Raw genomic sequence first — 20002 nt, 5'->3', positions numbered from 1 at the left:
AAACAGCCCATGATGCAGGACCTAGTGCTTAGCCCCAGGTTACTTGTGGGCTCCGGGCATCATGCATGGGCTCACTTATGAATTCATTTAATCTCTCTCCTATGGTCTTGTCTTCCCTTAGTACCTTTTTACTCTTCGATCATCTAATAATTCAACTGATTTCCTTGGAGGCTTTCTGCTTTCGAATGTACCTGAAAAAGTTGTTATGAGTTTTTGCTTCCATGGCAAGCTTCTTTTCAAAGTCTCTTTGCTTTTCTTATCAATGCCTGCATCTAACTTGCCAGTGTTTATGCTGTTTCCTGTTTTCTCATTTGGATCCCTTTCCCATTTTTTAAAAGATGTTCTTTTAGCTAAAATAGCCTCTCTCACCTCACCTTTTAACCATGCTGGTAGTCATTTAGATGGTATTTATAAACAAGGTCCATGCCTGATATAAACTCTTAACCTTTACAGTTGCTCCTTTCAGTTTTTTCTTCACCATTTTTCTCATTTTCTCATAGTCATCCTTTTGAAAGTTAAGTGCTATCGCAGAAAATTTAATTAAGTCAAATTTGATCACGTTATGATCACTATTACCAAGTGGTCCAAAACTATTACCTCTTGCACCAAATCCTTTGTTCTACTAAGGACTAGGTCTAAAATAGTTCCTCCCTTGTTGTACCAGCTGCTTCATGAAGCAGTCATTTATTTTATCTAGGAACTTCACTTCCTCAGCATGACCTGATGTGACATTTACCCATTCAATATTAGGGTAATTCAAATCAACCATTATCACTGTATTGCTAATTAGCTCAAAGCCAATTATCTCTAATCTCTCACAATTCTTAACCATGGCAAACAAATGCTAACTTATGGAAGCTCACAACATTAACCCAATGTCACACACACACACACACACACACACACACACACACACACACACACACACAAACACAAACACACACACATTCTAGCCTTAAAAATTAACACACACACACTAGCCTTAAAAATTAACACACACACACACACACACACACATTCTAGCCTTAAAAAATAACACACACACACACACACACACACACATACATTCTAGCCTTAAAAATTAACACACACACACACGCCTTAAAAATTAACACACACATACTAGCCTTAAAAATTAACACACACACACACACCAATTCTAGCCTTAAAAGTTAACACACACACAGAGCCAGTAACAGTTTAACCCTTTAAGAGTTTTTTAAAAAAGATTTTGCGTGTTCTTTCCCTGCAAGTCCAACGTACCACCAGCAGATGTAGTAGGTTCTGCAGTCAGCACTCTCTCTGGACTGGATTCCAACTCAATGGCAATAAAAGTTTTTAAAATTCTAACTCTTATTCACAGAGCTTTGAGTGGTAATGCCCAAATTCATATTAACACAGTACAGAAAATCACAGCCCACCTCATGAGCTAAGATCAGCTTACCAAAAACTGGCAGATTCCCTGGCACTATGCATATTACACTTATATGAAACACAAACAAGAACTTTTTCTGTGGCAGGCCCAACCTTATGGAATTCCCTTATGAATGAACTAAGGTTTGAGACTTGTACATTCAAAAACACAGTTAAATCATCTTTTGGTTTTTGTATGCACACATTTCATATATTGAACTAGCTGATGTTAGAACTAATTAATTGGCTTTTCTGGTGTTTTTGAATTTTACTTCTGTACTAGATGCCAGTATTTGTGCAGCTCAACTATTATGTGCAATGTTGAAGAAGCATATTATTTGTATGTATTTGTGTGTTTGTTGTTGATTTTATTTATTATTCAGAATTGTTTACTACATATGTAATTTTATACCCTGCCTAGAATTGTAGATAGAGTGGGCTATACATTTTAAATAAATGTCTCATCTTATAGTGCTGCTGGTGCAGCAGACTCAGCACCATTTTGGTAGCCATCTCTTTATCGTTCAAAGTTATCACGCCCCCTGTTTCCAGTAAACCAGCATGATGTGATTGTATCATGAATGCCGGTATAAAAAAGCTCTAAATAATAATAATAATAGCCTTTCTCTAGACTATCTGGGTTGGAAGCCTGAAGTGAATACACAGGTAATTTTCTTCCCCATGTTAATATTCATGCTCAGCAGTTTGAACAGACTATATACCTCTTCTCTTCACCTTAACTAAACATATAAACTATTTTCTTGTACCTGAAGGCTCACTGATCATTCTGGCTTGGTCCCACAGTATGGCTCAGAGTCCTCAAGTTGTTGGGAACAATTTCCTTATTCCCAGCAATCCCCTAGTAAACTCTATGGACTGATGCAGCTCCTCAGAGGCAGAGTTTCTGCCTCTGCCTGCAGGTTCCATCCAGAACTTTTTAGCTGAGGTTGCTTACTCTCTACATTACAGTACTTACCCATGGCTGAGAAGACAAGATACCAACCCTCCCCCCAGAACCCAGATTGAAGACTTGATATTGCTTTTGCCTTCACAACAATCTCTTTACATGGACAGCTTCCAGCCACCACAGATGCCTAGCTCAGCCCTTCAAGGCATTGTCCATCATTACTTTTGACAGAGCAGATTCTCTCCAATGTTCAAATACTCCAGCATCCCTGCACACACAGAGACTTCTCCAATCTATAGAATATCATTATGGTACCATTACACAGTCTCATTTTTCTAAAATCACATTATATTCAAGCAAGCCTTTGGGGATTTCAAACTATTGTGGCCAGCATTGTCACAAGCCCGTGGAGAAATTTCCTCCCCCTGCATGTAGGAAGGGTACTCAGAGTCTGGCATGGACAGTAAAGTCCTCCTAATCAGCAAACTGCAGTTTCCTTTCATTACATTCATGGGAATTCAGGTCTCTGTGACTGAGGGAGAAATCCAAACTAGCAGCTTTCACTTGTTGTTCTCGTATGGAGACTGTAAACTGGAGACCCAAAAGGTGACCTTTAATGGCTATACTAGTATTGGCCTCTGGTTCCCCCCTCCTCCCCCCCCCCCCCAACACCGACTCAAAGAAAGTGCTGTAGGCCTGCAATCACAGTTATAGCAACGGGGTTATTCCTGATATGTCTGACCAAGGAGCATCACAAGCCTTCTGGATTCAGTTCTTTCTCACTTTTCTCAGAAGATACACAGTATTTGGAGCATTATGTGTGGGCAAGCAGGAATCCATGGTGCTTCTCCCTGCATCCCTTTGCATCTTCTCCTTTGGATTCACAGAAATGCTTCATTCAGCTTGGAGGTAATAACTTAATGGTTTCTTTCTACTTGCTCCTGGACTCAGAAGATCTGCTCTTCTCTCTCTCCATTCCAATGGTGTCTCATCCTGATTACTTTAGCTTCAGCAAACACCACCATCCTCCCAGACCTCTTCTTTTCACTAATGCACTTCTGGAGGGCCAGCTCCACAAACCCCCAAGCACCCATTTTCCTTCTGTTTGGAATGGAATGGCACTCCCGATCTCGGCTCTCTTTCCTGATAATTTCTGGGGTCACATTGTCACTGAATGCTCAAGATTCCCACGACTCAGACACAGTTCTGATATCACCTACATTTACTTGTATCTCATGAGCTTTTGGGTAGGCTGAGTCTAATTGCATGGCTTCTAAATGGCATAAATACCTCGGGTAAAGGATATTATATTGCAAGCCCAAAAATTTCCTTTGTCCATGACATTCCCCTAAGCAATCTATTTGGATGCATAGATAAATGAAGGCTTCCATGGTCTCAGGATGTTCCACTTAGTCCAGCTCATCCTTAATGTTGTCTCTTTACCCAATGCAAAGCTGATACCACTGGGCAGGCTCATTCCAGCTTCTATCTGCCACTATCTGCCAGAATTAGGTGAAGTAAGTGCTTACCAAGCCCAAACTGTTGCGATCCCTCCTGTGGCGCAGCCACAGGAGGCATCTTACCTTCTCTTCTGGAGGCCGCTCCGAAGCCAGGGCCTCGCCTGCGAACTATCCAGGACTTGCTCCAGGGCCTGGAAGGCCTCGCTGTTCTTGAGGCCTGCCGGTGGCTTGCTTGGCTCTGCTTGGACTTCCTGGTTCGGCCACGCCCTTCTCCCTAGGGGCCGGCCCGCAGCACTCCACCGCAGTTATAGGGCCAGTGAGGGGCGGTCCAGGTGAACTCCTCCCAAGGAGTTGCCTGCATACAGCAGTATAAGAGGACTTTCACTTCGGTTCCTGTTTGCCTTCGGATTGGGTTCCATAGTTGTCTGTGTCTTCAGACCAGTCCAGGTCCTCCATGGTCTCGCTTGTCTTGATGGCTCCCTGTCCTGTGTCTCTGCCTGTTGCCTTGATGTTTGTTCCGGATGTTCCTGCCTGCTTTAGGCTGCCAGGAGTGCAGCAACCTGCCTTAGACTGCCAGGAGTGCAGCAACCCACCACTTCCTCTTCCCTGTGCTCGTCCCGCTCCTGCGGCTGTAGGACAGGGTGGTCCGCGACCAGCCCATTGGGTCCGCCCGTGTCGGTGGGCTGAGTAGGGCGCCCTGAGGGACAGTGCCAATGCCTTCCTTCCCTGCTCTAGAGGCGACCGTGCTCCTCGCGCCCGCAACAGAATCCGAAAGGCCTCCAAACCTTCGGTTCGTCAGCAACATGGAGGACGCGCTCGTAACACAACCTTTGTCTGCAAAGTTCTCTCTGCTGTGTGTACCCAGTGCCAGTCTGCGAACATCAGGGGAAAAAAGGCTTGCAAGAATATTGCCCAGTTAGTCAGCAAGTGATTGCCCTGTTCCCATAACAGGGATGCCCATATTAAGGCATTTTCAGTGAGCAACTTATCATTCACCCTATTTTAACACAGCCATTGTTAAACTATTCAGAGGGCATCATCCTATGCACCTTAGCATCCCTACAGCTTTGGCCACCTCTTTGTTGCACTGTTTTGCTACCTTGAAATCATCGGATATAAATCACCCCACTGTCTCCTGTCCTATGAGCATCAGTAACACCTGTCCCCCTCCCAGGCTCCAATGTATAGCAATCATTAAGTTTATCGATCATTTAGTTTTTTGCATGCAAAATGTATAATTCTGCATTTCAGTATTCAAACTTAGTTTCCAAATAACTGAATACTCCTCAAAAATTCCTAGATTGCTTCTCATACCATCTGCTGCCTCAGGCATGTCCACTCTGTTGCAAATCTTAGTGTCATCCTCAGAAGGACAAACCTTTTCTCCTACGCTCTCTGCAACATGACTCATAAATATACTGAACAGAACCATCCCCAGGAACAAACCCTGAGGCACACCACTTATCACTTTTCTTTCATGTGAACACCATTTATCATCATACTCCTCCGCCTATCCCTCAGTCCAGCAGACTACCTTAAGTGCCACCCCTAGATCATTCATTCAGTTTATTTATGAGCTTCCTGTGTAGGACAGAATCTATCGAAGGCTTTTCTGAAATCTAGCTCCTATCCTGATACTACATCATGGCCAGGGTGTTACATCTACCAGAAGCTCATACTCTGTTTTAGAACTTCTAAACCCTTAACCTGGAAGAAATATTAGCACTATGGAAAAAGATTAAAGACAGAGCTGAACATTAAAATTACCCAGATCCTGCATGGAGATTTTATACCATCCCTGGTTTTCTGACACCCCCTCCCAGTGGATTCAGGCACTTGCAGTGCAGATGGAAGAAGGAGACAGTGCTTTTACAATGTACAATCAAATACCAGGAATAACCACATTCCCCCTCTAGAAACTGGTTATTTGCTATATCTTTATTCTTAATTGCGCCTATAGAATGAGGTAGTGTGAAAGATGAAAGAGAGAAAGTAATAGGGAAGAAAAGGAAGGGATGGATGAGTGTGTATACCAGAGCAGCTACATACAGAGGAGGAAGAGAAGGAGATTTGTAATTGAAATGTCCTTGGTATTTTACTATTTCCAGAGAAGAAGTGCCTATTAGAATTCTATCAGGACAGAGTATAAATGTGTCTGCTCGCTATCTTGGTACTGGATATAGAATCTGGATGCTGATGCCAGCAGTAATGGAGCAGATAACAGAGAAAGTGAGATAAGCAATGTCTATTACTTAGAGACAGACTACTATATATAGTATTATGATACTGGTTGTAGTAATTTGCCTTCTGCATGGAAAAGATGTAAGGACCCACATGAAGTCCCAGGAGTGCTGCTGATAGACAAACGGATAAAGAACGGATAAAGGTCTCCTAGAACTGATGTATTCAGCTCTTCATTTACCTGCACATTTGTTCAAAGAGCCCAGAGTATCCTGCACAAATGCCCCTCCTGCTTTGCAGAATATCATTGGTTTCAGTTTCTTGCTGAGCATGATTGTGGTAACCCACGGTGTCATACTCTAAAAGTGAGAGAAAGGGGGAAATCCCATAGAAAAACATTTCAAATGAAGTTATCAACTGCTTGAAAATATTATTTGTCATGTCTTGCAACTCTATACAAAAATAAAATTTTTCAGTAATCCAAATACTCTGTTCCTACCAACAATAAACTTCACATGAGAATTTTAAATGTCAACACTCTTTTGTTGCTGGAAGCTATTATAAATTAATAGAAATAATTGTGTATGGGACACTCATCTATGAGATAAACAGCTCTTATCTTCTGTTTCCTAATCCTTATGATTCTGTATAATCCAATTTCATTTGTATTTTTCTTTTTTGCACATAAAAATCATCAACTCATATAGCCAGTACTTATCCCCTGACACAGCCCTGATTTATATTTGTATCCAGGTTATTTATTTATTTTATTTAACATAATGTATGAATCACTTTCCAGATTTCATTAAATTTTGCCCAAAGTGAGGTACAAAACCACAAAATAAAACAATAACATAAACATAGTAAAATAAATATAAAACAATTAAAATACAAAATAGAAAAATTCACTCCAGCCTCTCCAATCACCTCAGGGTCAGTAAACATGTCTTTATCTACCCAGCCACATGCTATCTCCATAGTCAGCTTCCCTACTGGGAAGTAGTTTTCATAAGAGTGTTTTATGCTTGCTCATGGATCATAAGTTTTTGTGATTAATAATAGATATTGTAATTTAAAGAAAGTAGATTCATGTGCTGTTTCTGACAATTGGAAAGGAAATGTTTCTGTTTGAGAGAAAACCCCCAGGTTATATTCCTTAAATATTGTGGACTATAGTGATATCTGGAATAAAAGATAGACCCTGAGACCAGACACACTAGTGGCTCATGCTTTTCACTGGAATTAATCCAGATGCCTGGTGACTGAGGTCAGACCATTGCATTCCACAGGGATTAAAATATTTCTCTGTCTTCTCTCATTAAGAGTCTTCAGATGGCTGATATGGCAAGTAATCTGGCTTTAGTGTCCAGTATTAGGACCCTAAAAGTCCAGTAGAGGACTTCTCAAGAAGAGTCCTCTACAGAGAAAATATGACAGTACCCATGCCTGGCATGTTCCAGGCTTTTGATGTATTACACCAGTGAGAGGTATATTTGACAGGAAAGTTATTTTGGAGATAAAAGAACCAAACTCGCTAATCATTAGAATGAGGTAATCTGCAGTACTGTAATCGTTTCCTTGTACTGTCTGTGTAGCTGTGGAAATCACTGACTGGGCCTCACCTATGTGATGACAGATCCAGATCCAGATGGCTCGGACTTTTTCCAGATCTGTGTGAGCTTCCCGCATCAGCACCTTCACCAACTGCCGCACATTTCCCTTGACATTCACCTGTTTTGTGGGAGAACAAGATGTGGATGTGAGACCTCAGATCTGAGACGAGCTGGTGAATGTGACTGCTGTGATATTTCTTGCATATCAGCAGTTACTTTTTCTCATACTTGTCAACCAGTCCCCGGTCTGTTTGATATCAGATCGTTTCTGCTTTAAGTTTAAATCTTTTTTATTGAAAATTCAACAGTATAGAGAATCATGGAAGCTAGTTCATTTCCCTCAGCCCAAATACAAAGTGTCACAACAAAGATTAGCAAGGAAATGTTATTTTTAACAGCCATAAAGCTCACCCCCCACCCTAAACCCTCCCTGAGAGTTTCCCCCATAGGATGAATAGAAACAGAGTTGCCAGCAAAAACCTGGTGCAATCTACAATGCAATGTACATTCAGAAACAGGCAAAATTATTTTCCTTAAAAATCATTGAATATATTAGACTCTTTGCTTTCTGCGATAGCAATTGCAAATATGGATCCCAAATTTTTAGAAACACTTTTTTTCTTTTGGACATATCTGTCTTTTCGGCATATTTTTCAAAAATATGATAAAATGAATTTCTCCAATGCATCAAAGAGGGTGGCTCATCACTGAACCGATATTTTAAAATAAATTTCCTGACTAATATAAGGACTTACCAGTACAATAAAAGACCAAGAAGCCTGTCCCATTTCAGTTCAAAGACCATAATAGACACTACTAGGAAGAGTGACACCCTACAATGTAATTCCCTACTAAAAAGAAATTAATTCAAAATGTTGTACTTATAATAAAGCTGGTTTCATATAAGGGATAGTTTTTTGAGCTATTTTGGAATATTGCTCAATAACAATCACAGTTAATTTGAGCTGTGAAACACCAAAGTATAATCATATATCAGCTTACTGTGATTTTACAACTTTGGGGGGCTTTTTTGTTGCAATAGAAATAATAGCTGAATTCACTTATCTTGCACATCAATCCATATGTCTCTTGAAGGAAAAAAATTCTTTGTTCCCATGGAATTCACTGAATGAGATGCCAGTCCAAAGAACTAACAAGAATAAGACCCCTGATACAGGCGCGATAGTCGCCAAAATGCTGCAGCTTCTGGTTTTCCAGTCGGAGATATTGAAGAAGCGGCTCATCGTTGGTTTATTACTGGTTTACCAACATGCCGGAGTACTCTTGTTTTGTGGAAGTTTTAAAGAACTATGGGGCAGATTTTTAAAGTTACGCACGCGGGGTACATTTGTACGCGCTACCCGGCGCGCACAAATGTACACCTGATTTTATAACATGCGTGCGCTGCCAAAATTGGAATGGCCTTGAAGGGAACTTTTTTTTTGGCCTCCCCCCACCTTTCCTCTCCCTTCCCCTATCTAACCCACCCCCCAGCCTTAACTAAATCTCCCCGTTGTTCCAAACGTTATGCCTGCCTGAGGCAGGCGTAACTTACACGCGCTGGCTGGCTGCCGGCGTGCCATGCCCCGGCACAGGCCACAGTGCCAGAGCACTGCTCTGCCCCCAGACTGCCCCTGGATCACCCCTTTTTCGAAGTCCTGGGACATACGTGCGTCCCGGGGCTTGTGCGTGCCACCGAGCCTATGCAAAATAGGCTTGGCGTGCGCAGGGGTAGGTTTTCGGGGGTTACACGCATATCTTACGCACGTAACCCTTTGAGAATCTATCCCTATATATCTTTGCGGTGAATTCCATTGGAACAATTGATTGTGATAAAAAATAATTTTTTCCTTCAAGAAACATGGATTGATGTGCAAGTTAAGTGAATTCAGTTGTTGTTTTTATTGCAACAATAAAAAGCCCCAATACGTTATAAAATAACAGGAATCACAAACTGGTCTATGATTATACTTTGGTGTTTTACAGCAAGAATTACCTGTGATTGTTATTGAGCAATATTCCAAAATAGCTCAAAAAACTACCCCTTATATGAAACCAGCTTTATTGTAGATACAGCATTTTGAATTAGTTTCTTTTTAGTAGGGGATTACGTTATAGGGCGTCACTGTTCGTAGTAGTGTCTATTATAATATATGGGCCTTCCAAACCCATAGTTTAGTAAATCTATCTCAGAAAAGGATTACTTTAGGATCCCTGGACAGCATTACCCTGGTAACTTCACCCACATAGCTGAGCATTTTCCCTAAAATGCCAAATTCTCTGGACAAATCCAAAACTGATTTCTCAGTGTTCCTATGCTCAATGTATGTTTAATACATTGGTTAGATGCAAAAATTTTTGCTAAGGGAGCAAGCTTTTGAGAAAAATAATTCCTCATGAGGTGTGTACTGTCCCCCTTAGGAAATATTACTCGTTACAGACCATGTCCTGGCAAAACATTTGGTGTACTGTAAATTGGAAATATCAGCACAGAAGTCTTGTTTCCAAGAGTCTAAAACTTTATCATAAGTTGAATGTTTCTCTTTTTTTTTTTTTTTTAACAGAGCAGAGTAAAGATAGGAAACTCTCTATTCTTATATTGCAACTCCCCCAAACTCAGTGAGTAAATATGTCGGGCCTGTAAATAGATAAAGAACTGTTTATGGTGAAGCCAAAACTCCTGTGTCACATCTATGAAAAGATTCCACTCCTCCCTCCTCATTAAGAAATTGTGATATCACTTGCAGCCCTTTAGCATCACAGGATGAAAAAACTCCTGAGTGAAAACCTGACAGAAAATTCCTATTACCTTAAAAAGGTAAATAGTTAGAAATCCTGCTCCTTAACTGTAATTTCATGTTAAGTGATTGCCAAGATTTTAACAATCAACAACAAAAACCTCCGTTCCCTTGTACTGCAAATCATTAACAACCAACCATCAAGGGAAGTCCCTGATGTGTGGTAATGTGCGGCAGTTATATGCGAGACAACCACTCTGTGATTGTCACCTTCACTAGCTGTCGTCTTTACTCTTCAAATTCTTTATTCTGTATATTTTATACTTTTTTTGGTTTTTTATTTTTTATCTAAATGTGCTTTGTGTCTGCTGCACATTACCACACATCTGGGAGTTCCCTTGATGGTTGGCTGTTAAAGATTTTAACAATGGTAAAACAAGAGGACTGTCTTTGAGAGGAAATGGCAACCCAACAAAGGTAGGGGGGGGATTTAGGTAGGGCCGGGGTGTGGGTTAGGTAGGGGAAGGGAGGGGAAGGTGGGGGGATGCGGAAGAAAAGTTCCCTCCGAGGCCGCTCCGATTACGGAGCGGCCTCGGAGGGAACGGAGGCAGGCTGCGCGGCTCGGCGTGCGCAGGCTGCCGATTTTGCGCAGCCTTGTGTGCGCTGACCCCGGATTTTATAAGATACGCGCGGCTATGCGCGTATCTTATAAAATCCGGCGTACTTTTTAGAGATCTACCTCTAACTGAGGGTTCCTATGTAGTTTTATCCCCAAATATTTAAGTGAATCTCCTACCCATTTAATAGGAAGCATTGACTCTGTCACAGACAGCACCTCAGATTTATCAAGATTCAAGAGGAAGCCTGCAAGATTGTCATATAGAGAGAATTCTTCCAGAAGTGCTGATAGAGAGGACATGGGTTCTGACAAATGTTAAAATAGGCCGTCTGCGAAAGCAGCCAGTTTAAATGGTAGACAAACAAGAATGACCTAAGGCAGGGGTCAGGAACCTTTTTGGCTGAGAGAGCCATAAACGCCACATATTTTAAAATGTAATTCCATGAGAGCCATACAATATGTTTAAAACTAAATACAAGTAAATGTGTGCATTTTATGTAAGATCACACTTTTAAAGTACAATAAGTCTCTGAAAATATTACACCAGGCCTTAAGACACCAATACATCTCCTATTAGGAAAACGGACCAAGTCAGGCTGCTATAGAGTCCTACACAGAAACTACACGCCAGCAGAAAACCTCACCTGAATCACGTGCTGTCCCTCACCTAACATAGAATAAAGAGACCAAAACGCATAACAAGAAGCATGCAGACAAAAACTGAATTGGAAACTGCAACAAGCCAGAGTCTCTGTATGCAGTGTAACAAAGGAAAAAAGAAACATCACACATCCTTATAAAACAAATCAAGAAATATAAAATCATCAGCAGTAAAACTGTACTAACAAAAAGAACATATTTCGAAACAGCTGATGAGTGGAATATCCAATAATTAAAAACTCATATAAAACATTTCCAGATACCAACAAAATATTTCAAAATAGCAGACACAAAGATCCAGTAATGAAAAATAATAAGGATACAAAAATTTTTTTGCTCTGCATACCTGGGAACGTTTGATATCCAGGTGTCCTGAGATTGTTCTGAATTAGCAGGAGGTGGGGTGGTTTGCTTGGAACTTTCTCCTCTCTGTCACATACCAGCGCTCTCTCTCACACTGGCTCTCAATGACACACCTATACACACATGCTCTCAGTCACTCACATATACAAATGTTTTTTCTCTCTCACTTATATAGGCTCTTAATTACACATTTACACACATGCTGTCTATCTTTTCACGCTTACACACACACAGGCTTTCAATCACATAAATACATGCTGTCTTTTTCTCTCACACACAGACTCTCATTCACATGCTTACAAACATGTCCTCTCTTTCTCTCATTTACACACAGGCTCTCAATCACATACTCACATGCTCCCTCACCTAAATCAGCTCTCAATCACACACAGACACACATGGTCTCTCTCTCTCATTTAAACACAGGCTCTCAATCACATACTCACATGCTCCATCACCTAAACCAGCTCTCAATCACACACAGACACACATGGTCTCTCTCTTACTTATACACACAGGCTCTTAATCATACATACACATGATCTCTCTCACACACAAAGGATCTCAATCATACACACATACTCTTTCACACAAACAGGTTTTCAATTACAAACTTACACATGCAGGTTCCCAATGGTAAACTTACATTCATGCTCTCTCTCTCACAGGCAGGATCTCAATCACAGACATACTCTCTTTCACATATACAGGCTCTCAATCATTCACATACATGCAATCTCTCACTCACACACACAGGATCTCAAACACACATGCTTGCTCGCTCATTCACTCTCTCTCTCCCCCCCCCCCGGGAACTCGCGGCAGCAGCAGCCTCCTCCCAACGCTAACCTCCTTCATTTTCAGCCCTCGCGGAGGCGAAGGCGGAGTCCCATCGGCCGCGGTTGAAGATTTTCATTTTCCTCCGAGCCGCGCTGCAGTCTTCTTCCCGCGCAGGCACCCGATGCTCTCCACTTCCTCTTCCGGGCCGCGGGAAAAAGAGAGCACCGGCGTGCTCTCTTCTTCCCGCGGCCCGGAAGAGGAAGTGGAGAGCATCGGGTGCCTGCGCGGGAAGACCCGCGCAGGCACCCGATGACTCCAGCGCTGGCACCCGGCTGACACCCGATGACTCCCGCGCAGGCACCCGGATGACTCCAGTCGGCGTGCTCTCTTCTCCTCCCCCCCGCGGCCCAGAAGAGGAAGTGGTGAGCATCGGGTGCCTGCGCGGAAGAAGAGACCACGCTAGTGTGGTCTCTTCTTCCCGCGCAGGCACCCGATGCTCTCCACTTCCTCTTCCGGGCCGCGGGGGGGGGGAGGAGAAGAGAGCACGCCGGTGCCGCTGACTCCAGCTGTCCTGCCGCGTTCCGCCCGGGCTGACAGCATTTTAAGCCCGGGCGGCGGAGGACCGGGGAGCAGCTGGGTCAGCGGGGAACCGCGAAGTATGGCGACACGTGTCTGCGAGCCAGATGCAGCCCTCAAAAGAGCCATATCTGGCTCGCGAGCCATGGGTTCCCGACCCCTGACCTAAGGTAATCACTACTATATGGTCATTAGCCTTTAACCATTACTGTCACCTATGGATAGCTGTACAATGTCTGTCTGGACTGCCTTGATGAAAAATCTTACTCCGAAGATCTTCCGAGATTCAAATATGAAAACCTAGTTCACTATATTAAATATTTTTTCAGGATCTAGACTAAGTAGGATTGAGGGAGTTTTATGATGACTACTAATTGCGTTAGAATTTAAGATTCTTGTTACATTCAAGACTGAAATTCTCTCCTTTTCAAAGCTGACCTTCTCTTCCTTAACCAGCAAAGAGACAACTTGTGCTAGCCTGTCTCCCAAAACCTTTGCCAAGAGCATTACATCAAAATGTAGTAGGAATATCGTTCTGTAAGAAGCTGTAAGGAGTAACTCTCTTCCCAATTTAAGTAGCACCATAATAATTGCCTTAATAGAGGACAGGGGGAATACTCAATTTGGACCAACTCTTCAAACATATTTCCCAATGGTAAGCATATTTTATGAACTAGAAGCTTGTAGAACTCAGCAGAATATCCAGTGGGGCCTGGAGTCTTATACAATTTGGCATTGTGGATCCCACTTAAATTTTCCTGCAACTGAATGGGTTTGTACTGATTCACCAGCTATTCAGATGCCAATTTGAGCAAGTCCACCTTATTAAGAAATGCTTTAATAGCGTCAACATTGACATTATCTGCAGTATATAAAGAATGATAATACCTACAGAAAATATTGCAGGTTTCCCTCCCAGAATTTACCATAGCACCAAACATGCGTGCATAGTAGGTATGAATTTGGGACCTGCTCATTTCTTAGTGATATTACCAAAAGTTTCCCGGTTTTATTACCATATTGATGGAACTTATAATAAGGTAATCCTTGCCACAAATTTGGCTTTATTCACAGATGAATATTTTTCATAATTGCTTTTGTCAATTAGTAATTGACATTCCAGGGCTAGGATCTCTTTCAGAACAGTCTTCCTTTTCAGCAGCAGAAGAGATAATCTCCCCTCTTAGAACTGGTTTTGCAGTCTCCCAATAGAATACATGTGTAACTTGATGGGCAACATTAAATTCAGAAAAAAATTCACACCTTTTTTTTTTAAATGTCTCTGAAACCCTGATCATTATATAAATGGGAAATCTCCAAAACTTAACAGTTCCTACAGGCATGAAGCCTTCCATGTTCAACCACACCAGAACAAGATCAGAGATGGTCAATGGACCTATATCTGCATGAGTCATCCTAGTAAAGGCCTCCTTCTGAATAAAAAAATAGACTCTACGAGACAGAGAGTTATATGCATGAGAGACATGATTGTATACTCTTTCGAGTGGATGTGGCACATGCTATGCATCTACCAAATCTAACTTCTGACACAGATAAGTAATTCCCCTATTCTTATAAGCAGAGGGTCCTGCTGTCATAGATGATCTATATAGATTCTGATCATGCACACAATTAAAATCCCTTCCAACTACCAAGGTTCCAGTGCTGAATTCCAATAATAAATAAGCTAATTTTGTAAAGAAACCATGGTCATAGATATTGGGAGCATACAAAGAACAGAACACTTAAGTTCTGGCCAAACAGTTGACCTGAGGCTGATACTGTCAAATAATGCCCATCTGGGTCCTCTATAACCCTGGTTTCTTGAAAAGGAACTTGCTTTTCTATTTGTATTCCCACCCCTGTCTTTTTAGTTCCAGATTGATAGGAAAATATTTTCCCCACCCATTGTCACTGGGGGTTCTGATGATCAGTTTTATCTAAGTGTTTTTTCTGTAGTAGCACCGCTTAAACTTTGATACTTTGTAGGACTTTTTTTAGGAACTGCATGGAATGTTATGCATCTTATTCCTGTGTTAGACATAATACTTAGTAGTGAAAAGAGTGAATAAATTCACAATCACTGTTGCGTCCATCGGTCACAGATGCCTGCGACTGTTTTGCCTTACCTCTTTTTCGCCCCTTTCTCTCTCTTTGGGCAAGATGGCTGTCTCCGGTGCCGAGGGCCTCGGCATTTCCAGACCAGCATGGGCAACCCCATCCGCCATGCTCACTCCTGTGGCCTCCTAGGGTGCAAGCGTGCACATTTCAGATGCTCAAATACACGTCATGGCGAGAACCTCATGGGCGGCCCCATCTCATGACGTCAGTACCTCCGGGTATATCTAGCCTCCACTTCCACTACCAATTTGAGTTAGAAAGACTTCACTTCACTACTTTGCCTGCTCTAAGCTGTACACTTAGACGCCACTTTCACGCTAAGGACCTCGCTCCAGCAGAAGCTCTAGACACCTGCTCCTCAGGGGTCTCTCACTTCCAGCTTCCCTTCGGGGTCCTCACTAACCAAGACAACTGCTCCTCGGGGGTCTTTTCTCTCTATTCATTTCCAGAATATCAGACCATTGGGTACCCGCTCCTTGAGGGCCTATCTACTTCAAATCCTGCACCACGGAACTTCGGTCTCACCATTCTACTATCAGGAAGACGCCTTCACTCTGTGAGTACCTCTACTGGCGCTCCAACTCCATCCACCAGCCATGGCGTTACCCACAGTGCAGGCTCCTGCCTAACGTGAACATCTGGGTGAGACTATAATTCTGAGCCTGTTGAGTGTATTGGCCCCTCATGGATCAGTGCCTTCTCTTCCTGCTTCACCATCTATTTGCAGCAGTACAATAAAGACTCTATCCATTCTGTGTTATCTGTGTCAGCCTATCGCAGTGGTTCCCCATGGGGCTCCTCCCCCTGGGTGGAGTCATCTCCATTGCGACCAAGGATCCACAATGCCTCAAACACAACAGATTGCTAACTCAATAGACTCGGCTCAGCTCGCAGCCCTGCAGGCCATCCCTGGCCTAGCACAGCGGATTACAGTCATTGGAGAACCTAGCTACTGCCTTCAATCAGTTACATGCTCAACTGAACTCTTCAGCTCCTCCTGTGAAGGAATTGCTGTCACCAGTGGTAACTCTTAAGACCACCGTGCCTTTATCTACACCTATCCGCTTCACAGGTGAAACCAAGATGTGCAGAGGGTTCATCAATCAATGCAGCATGCATTTTTCATTACAGCCTACCCTCTTTCCCACTGAGGTTTCAAAAACCACCTACATCCTTTCGTTCCTTGAAGGACGAGCCCTGGCCTGGGCTTCACCGCTATGGGAATGTGAAGATTCTATCCTGAATGACCTACCAGGATTTCTACAACTTTTAAAGTCTGTGTTTGATGACCCAGCTCGCCAGACCATCGCTGGATCCGCCTTGCTCAACCTTCAGCAAGGTAACAAGCCACTTACAGACTTTGCTATTGAATTTAAGACTCTAGCTTCCTAATTGCATTGGGACACTGGATGCTTATGTGCCATATTCATGGAGGGTCTCAACTCTCGCATAAAGGACAAATTAGTGGCTCGTGATTTGCCTGATTCCCTTGAGTCCCTGATGGAACTAGCAGGGAGAATTGATCACCGTATCCGCAATCGTACTCAAGAAGCTAAGAGTCCACAAAAGTCTACAGCGGGGGCTAACCATCCTAAACCTGTGTCTATTGCTTCCAGCTTATCGTATGCACCCCTAGAGCAGGAAGAGCCTATGCAACTAGGTCGAAGCCACTTGACCTCTAAGGAGAGACATTATCGCAAGCGCATGGGGTTGTGCAAGTACTGTGGCCAATCAGGTCATGCATTCCAAACCTGTCCCATTTGTCCTGGAAACTGACGGGCCTAGGATCTGCGGGAGGACTTCTCCTGGGCCTCACCTCTCCCTTTCCTCCATTATCTTTACCTGTATCTCTGCTTTGTGGAGGTCTCGAATTTCAGACTCTCGCTCTCATTAACGCCGGTGCCACAGGTAATTTTATTCTGAAGTGCTTGGTCGAATGTTTGCGGATTCCTACCACACCAATAGCTAAGCCTCTGCTATTGTCATCCATCCATGGAGAACCACTTCCTGGAGAAGTTTCATTAACCACCCAGGCCATTGGCCTACGCACTGGAGCCCTACACTCAGAATCAATTTCCTTTCTAGTGTTGGAAAAAGCCATGCATCCGGTGGTGTTGGGGCTGCCATGGCTTCAAGTTCCAAGGTAGCCACAATTTAATTGGACTACCTTGGAACTGTCTTGGTGGGGACCAGACTGTCATAGTCGGTGTCTTGCTGAAGTTTCACCGCTCATCTGTATGCCTACCACTCCATCATTACCTGGCTTACCTCCACAATACACCTCCTTTCAGGATGTTTTCTCCAAGCAAGCAGCTGATGTTCTTCCGCCACACAGAGAGTTAGATTGTGCCATAAATCTGAAGCCAAATTCTGAATCTCCCAAAGGAAGAGTTTACCCTCTTTCTGTAGCTGAGACCAAAGCTATGTCTACCTACATACAAGAAAATCTACAAAAGGGATTTATCAGACTTTCCAAATCTCCTGCTGGTACAGGCTTCTTTTTTGTAGGGAAAAAAGATGGCACCATACACCCCTGCATAGACTTCAAGGGTCTGAATGAGATTACCATCAATGACAGGTACCCCCTGCCCTTAATATCTGAACTGTTTGATAGACTCCAAGGGGCCAAAATATTCTCCAAATTGGACCTAAAAGGAGTTTATAACTTGGTGCATATTCGAGAAGGAGACGAATGGAAGACTGTTTTTAAGACCTGTGATGGACACTTTGAATACCTCATCATGCCCTTCAGTAAGTAATGCACCTGCAGTCTTTCAAAATATGATGAACGACATCTTACGGGACTTACTGTATCAATGCGTAGTAGTATACCTTGATGATATACTTATCTTTTCTCAGGATTGTAAAGTCATCAGGAGGATATTAAGAAAGTCCTAAGATGCCTGCGTGAGTACCACCTTTATGCAAAGCTTGAGAAGTGTGAATTTCAAAAGAAGCTGTACCCTTCCTGGGATATATTGTTTCGAAGAACGGTTTTCAAATGGACCCCAAGAAACTTGAGAGTATCCGGGACTGGCCTCAACCCACAGGCCTGTAGGCACTGCATCGCTTCTTGGGATTCACCAATTACTACCGATCTTTTATTAAAAACTACCCATCATTGACAGTCCCTCTAACTGCTATCACCAAGAAGGGAGCCAACCCTGCCAATTGGTCTCCTGAAGCCATCTCAGCCTTCATGATGCTCATGGAGGCTTTTCAAAAGAAGCCGTGTCTCCTACACCCTGACCCACACCATCCTTTCTTTGTGGAGATTGACGCATCCGACGTTGGTGTGGGGGCGGTTCTAAGTCAGTACAGTGAATCCAATGTGCTCCATCTTTGCTCCTTCTTTTCCAGGTGATTTTCGCCTGCTGAGAGAAACTATGGGATAGGAGACAAGGAGCTTCTCGCGATCAAACTGGCTTTTGAGGAGTGGCATCCCTGGCTAGAAGGCGCACAACACCAAATAGTAGCATACACCGATCACAAGAATCTAGAGTACCTTTGACATGCTCAACGACTCAACCACCGTCAGGCAAGATGGTCTCTGTTTTTCAACAGGTTCGATTTCCTTCTGCAATACCGTCCAGGAGAGAAGAACACCCGGGCTGATGCCCTATCACTCTCATTCTCACCACAGGATGTGCCAGATGAACCCTGTCATATCATCAATCCCACAAGAGTGGTTCTTGCAACCACCCACAAGGTACCTGCTGGGAAGACGGTGGTGGCCAGTGGTTTAAGAAAAAGACTGTTGAAATGGGCACACAATTCCCATCTGGCAGGCTATCCTGGACAGAGTCGTACCTTAGCAATGTTGCAAAGATACTACTGATGGTCAACCATGAAGAAGGACGTGCAAGCATATGTGGGTTCCTGCGCTGTCTGTGCCAAGCAAAAGCCACCACCTGGGCGACCTTGGGGTTTACTACAACCATCGCTGGATGAACCATGGACCCATATCACTACCGATTTCATAATGGACCTGCCATCATCCAGCAGCAATAACACCATATGGATTACGGTCGACCGTTTCTCTAAAATGGCACACTTTGTAGCATTACCAGGATTACCCTCTGCTACTGAGTTAGCAAAACTCTTCATTAAACACGTCTTCCATCTTCATGGGATGGCCAAACATATCCTATCTGACAGAGGAGTGCAATTTACTGCAAAGATTTGGAGAGCATTATGTCAAAAATTCGACATTACCTTGGATTTAACCTCTGCCTACCATCCTCAGTCAGAATGAGAAGATGAATAAGACCTTGAAACAATTTCTGCGATCCTATGTCAACTCTAGACAGAACGACTGGGCTGAATTACTGCCTTGGGCAGAATTTGCCATCAATTCACATCCTGCTTCTTCAATGGGGTCCTCCCCTTTCCAACTTGTCTACGGGAGACAGCCTTTACCTCTGCTGCCTATTCCATTGACAGTAGCCTCTCCTGCTGCCCAGGCCACCGCAGCAGAATTATCCTAGCTTTGGAGATAATTTTTAAAGCAGGACAAAAGGCAAAGGGGACCTATGATGCTCATCATCAAAAAGCACCCCAGTTCCAGCCTG

General features: G+C 43.2%; 1 protein-coding gene across 3 annotated transcripts in view; it reads right to left on the bottom strand.

Moving 5' to 3' along the window:
• The window catches only part of LOC115099385 (kyphoscoliosis peptidase-like), a 121011-nt gene that overhangs the window by 58519 nt on the left and 42490 nt on the right, over positions 1–20002 (bottom strand). For all 3 annotated transcript variants that reach the window (XM_029616992.1, XM_029616993.1, XM_029616994.1), the window contains 2 exons: positions 7584–7692; positions 6203–6320 (listed from right to left, as the gene is read on the bottom strand). In XM_029616992.1, the coding sequence (XP_029472852.1) occupies positions 6203–6320; positions 7584–7692 (227 nt within the window). The remainder of the gene's footprint in view (positions 1–6202; positions 6321–7583; positions 7693–20002) is intronic.

Source organism: Rhinatrema bivittatum, chromosome 9 (genome assembly GCF_901001135.1).
Source record: "Rhinatrema bivittatum chromosome 9, aRhiBiv1.1, whole genome shotgun sequence".
NCBI classification, from domain to species: Eukaryota; Metazoa; Chordata; class Amphibia; order Gymnophiona; family Rhinatrematidae; genus Rhinatrema; species Rhinatrema bivittatum.
The sequence above is the reverse complement of the archived record's forward strand: the minus strand, read 5'-3'. Positions and strand labels throughout refer to the sequence as shown.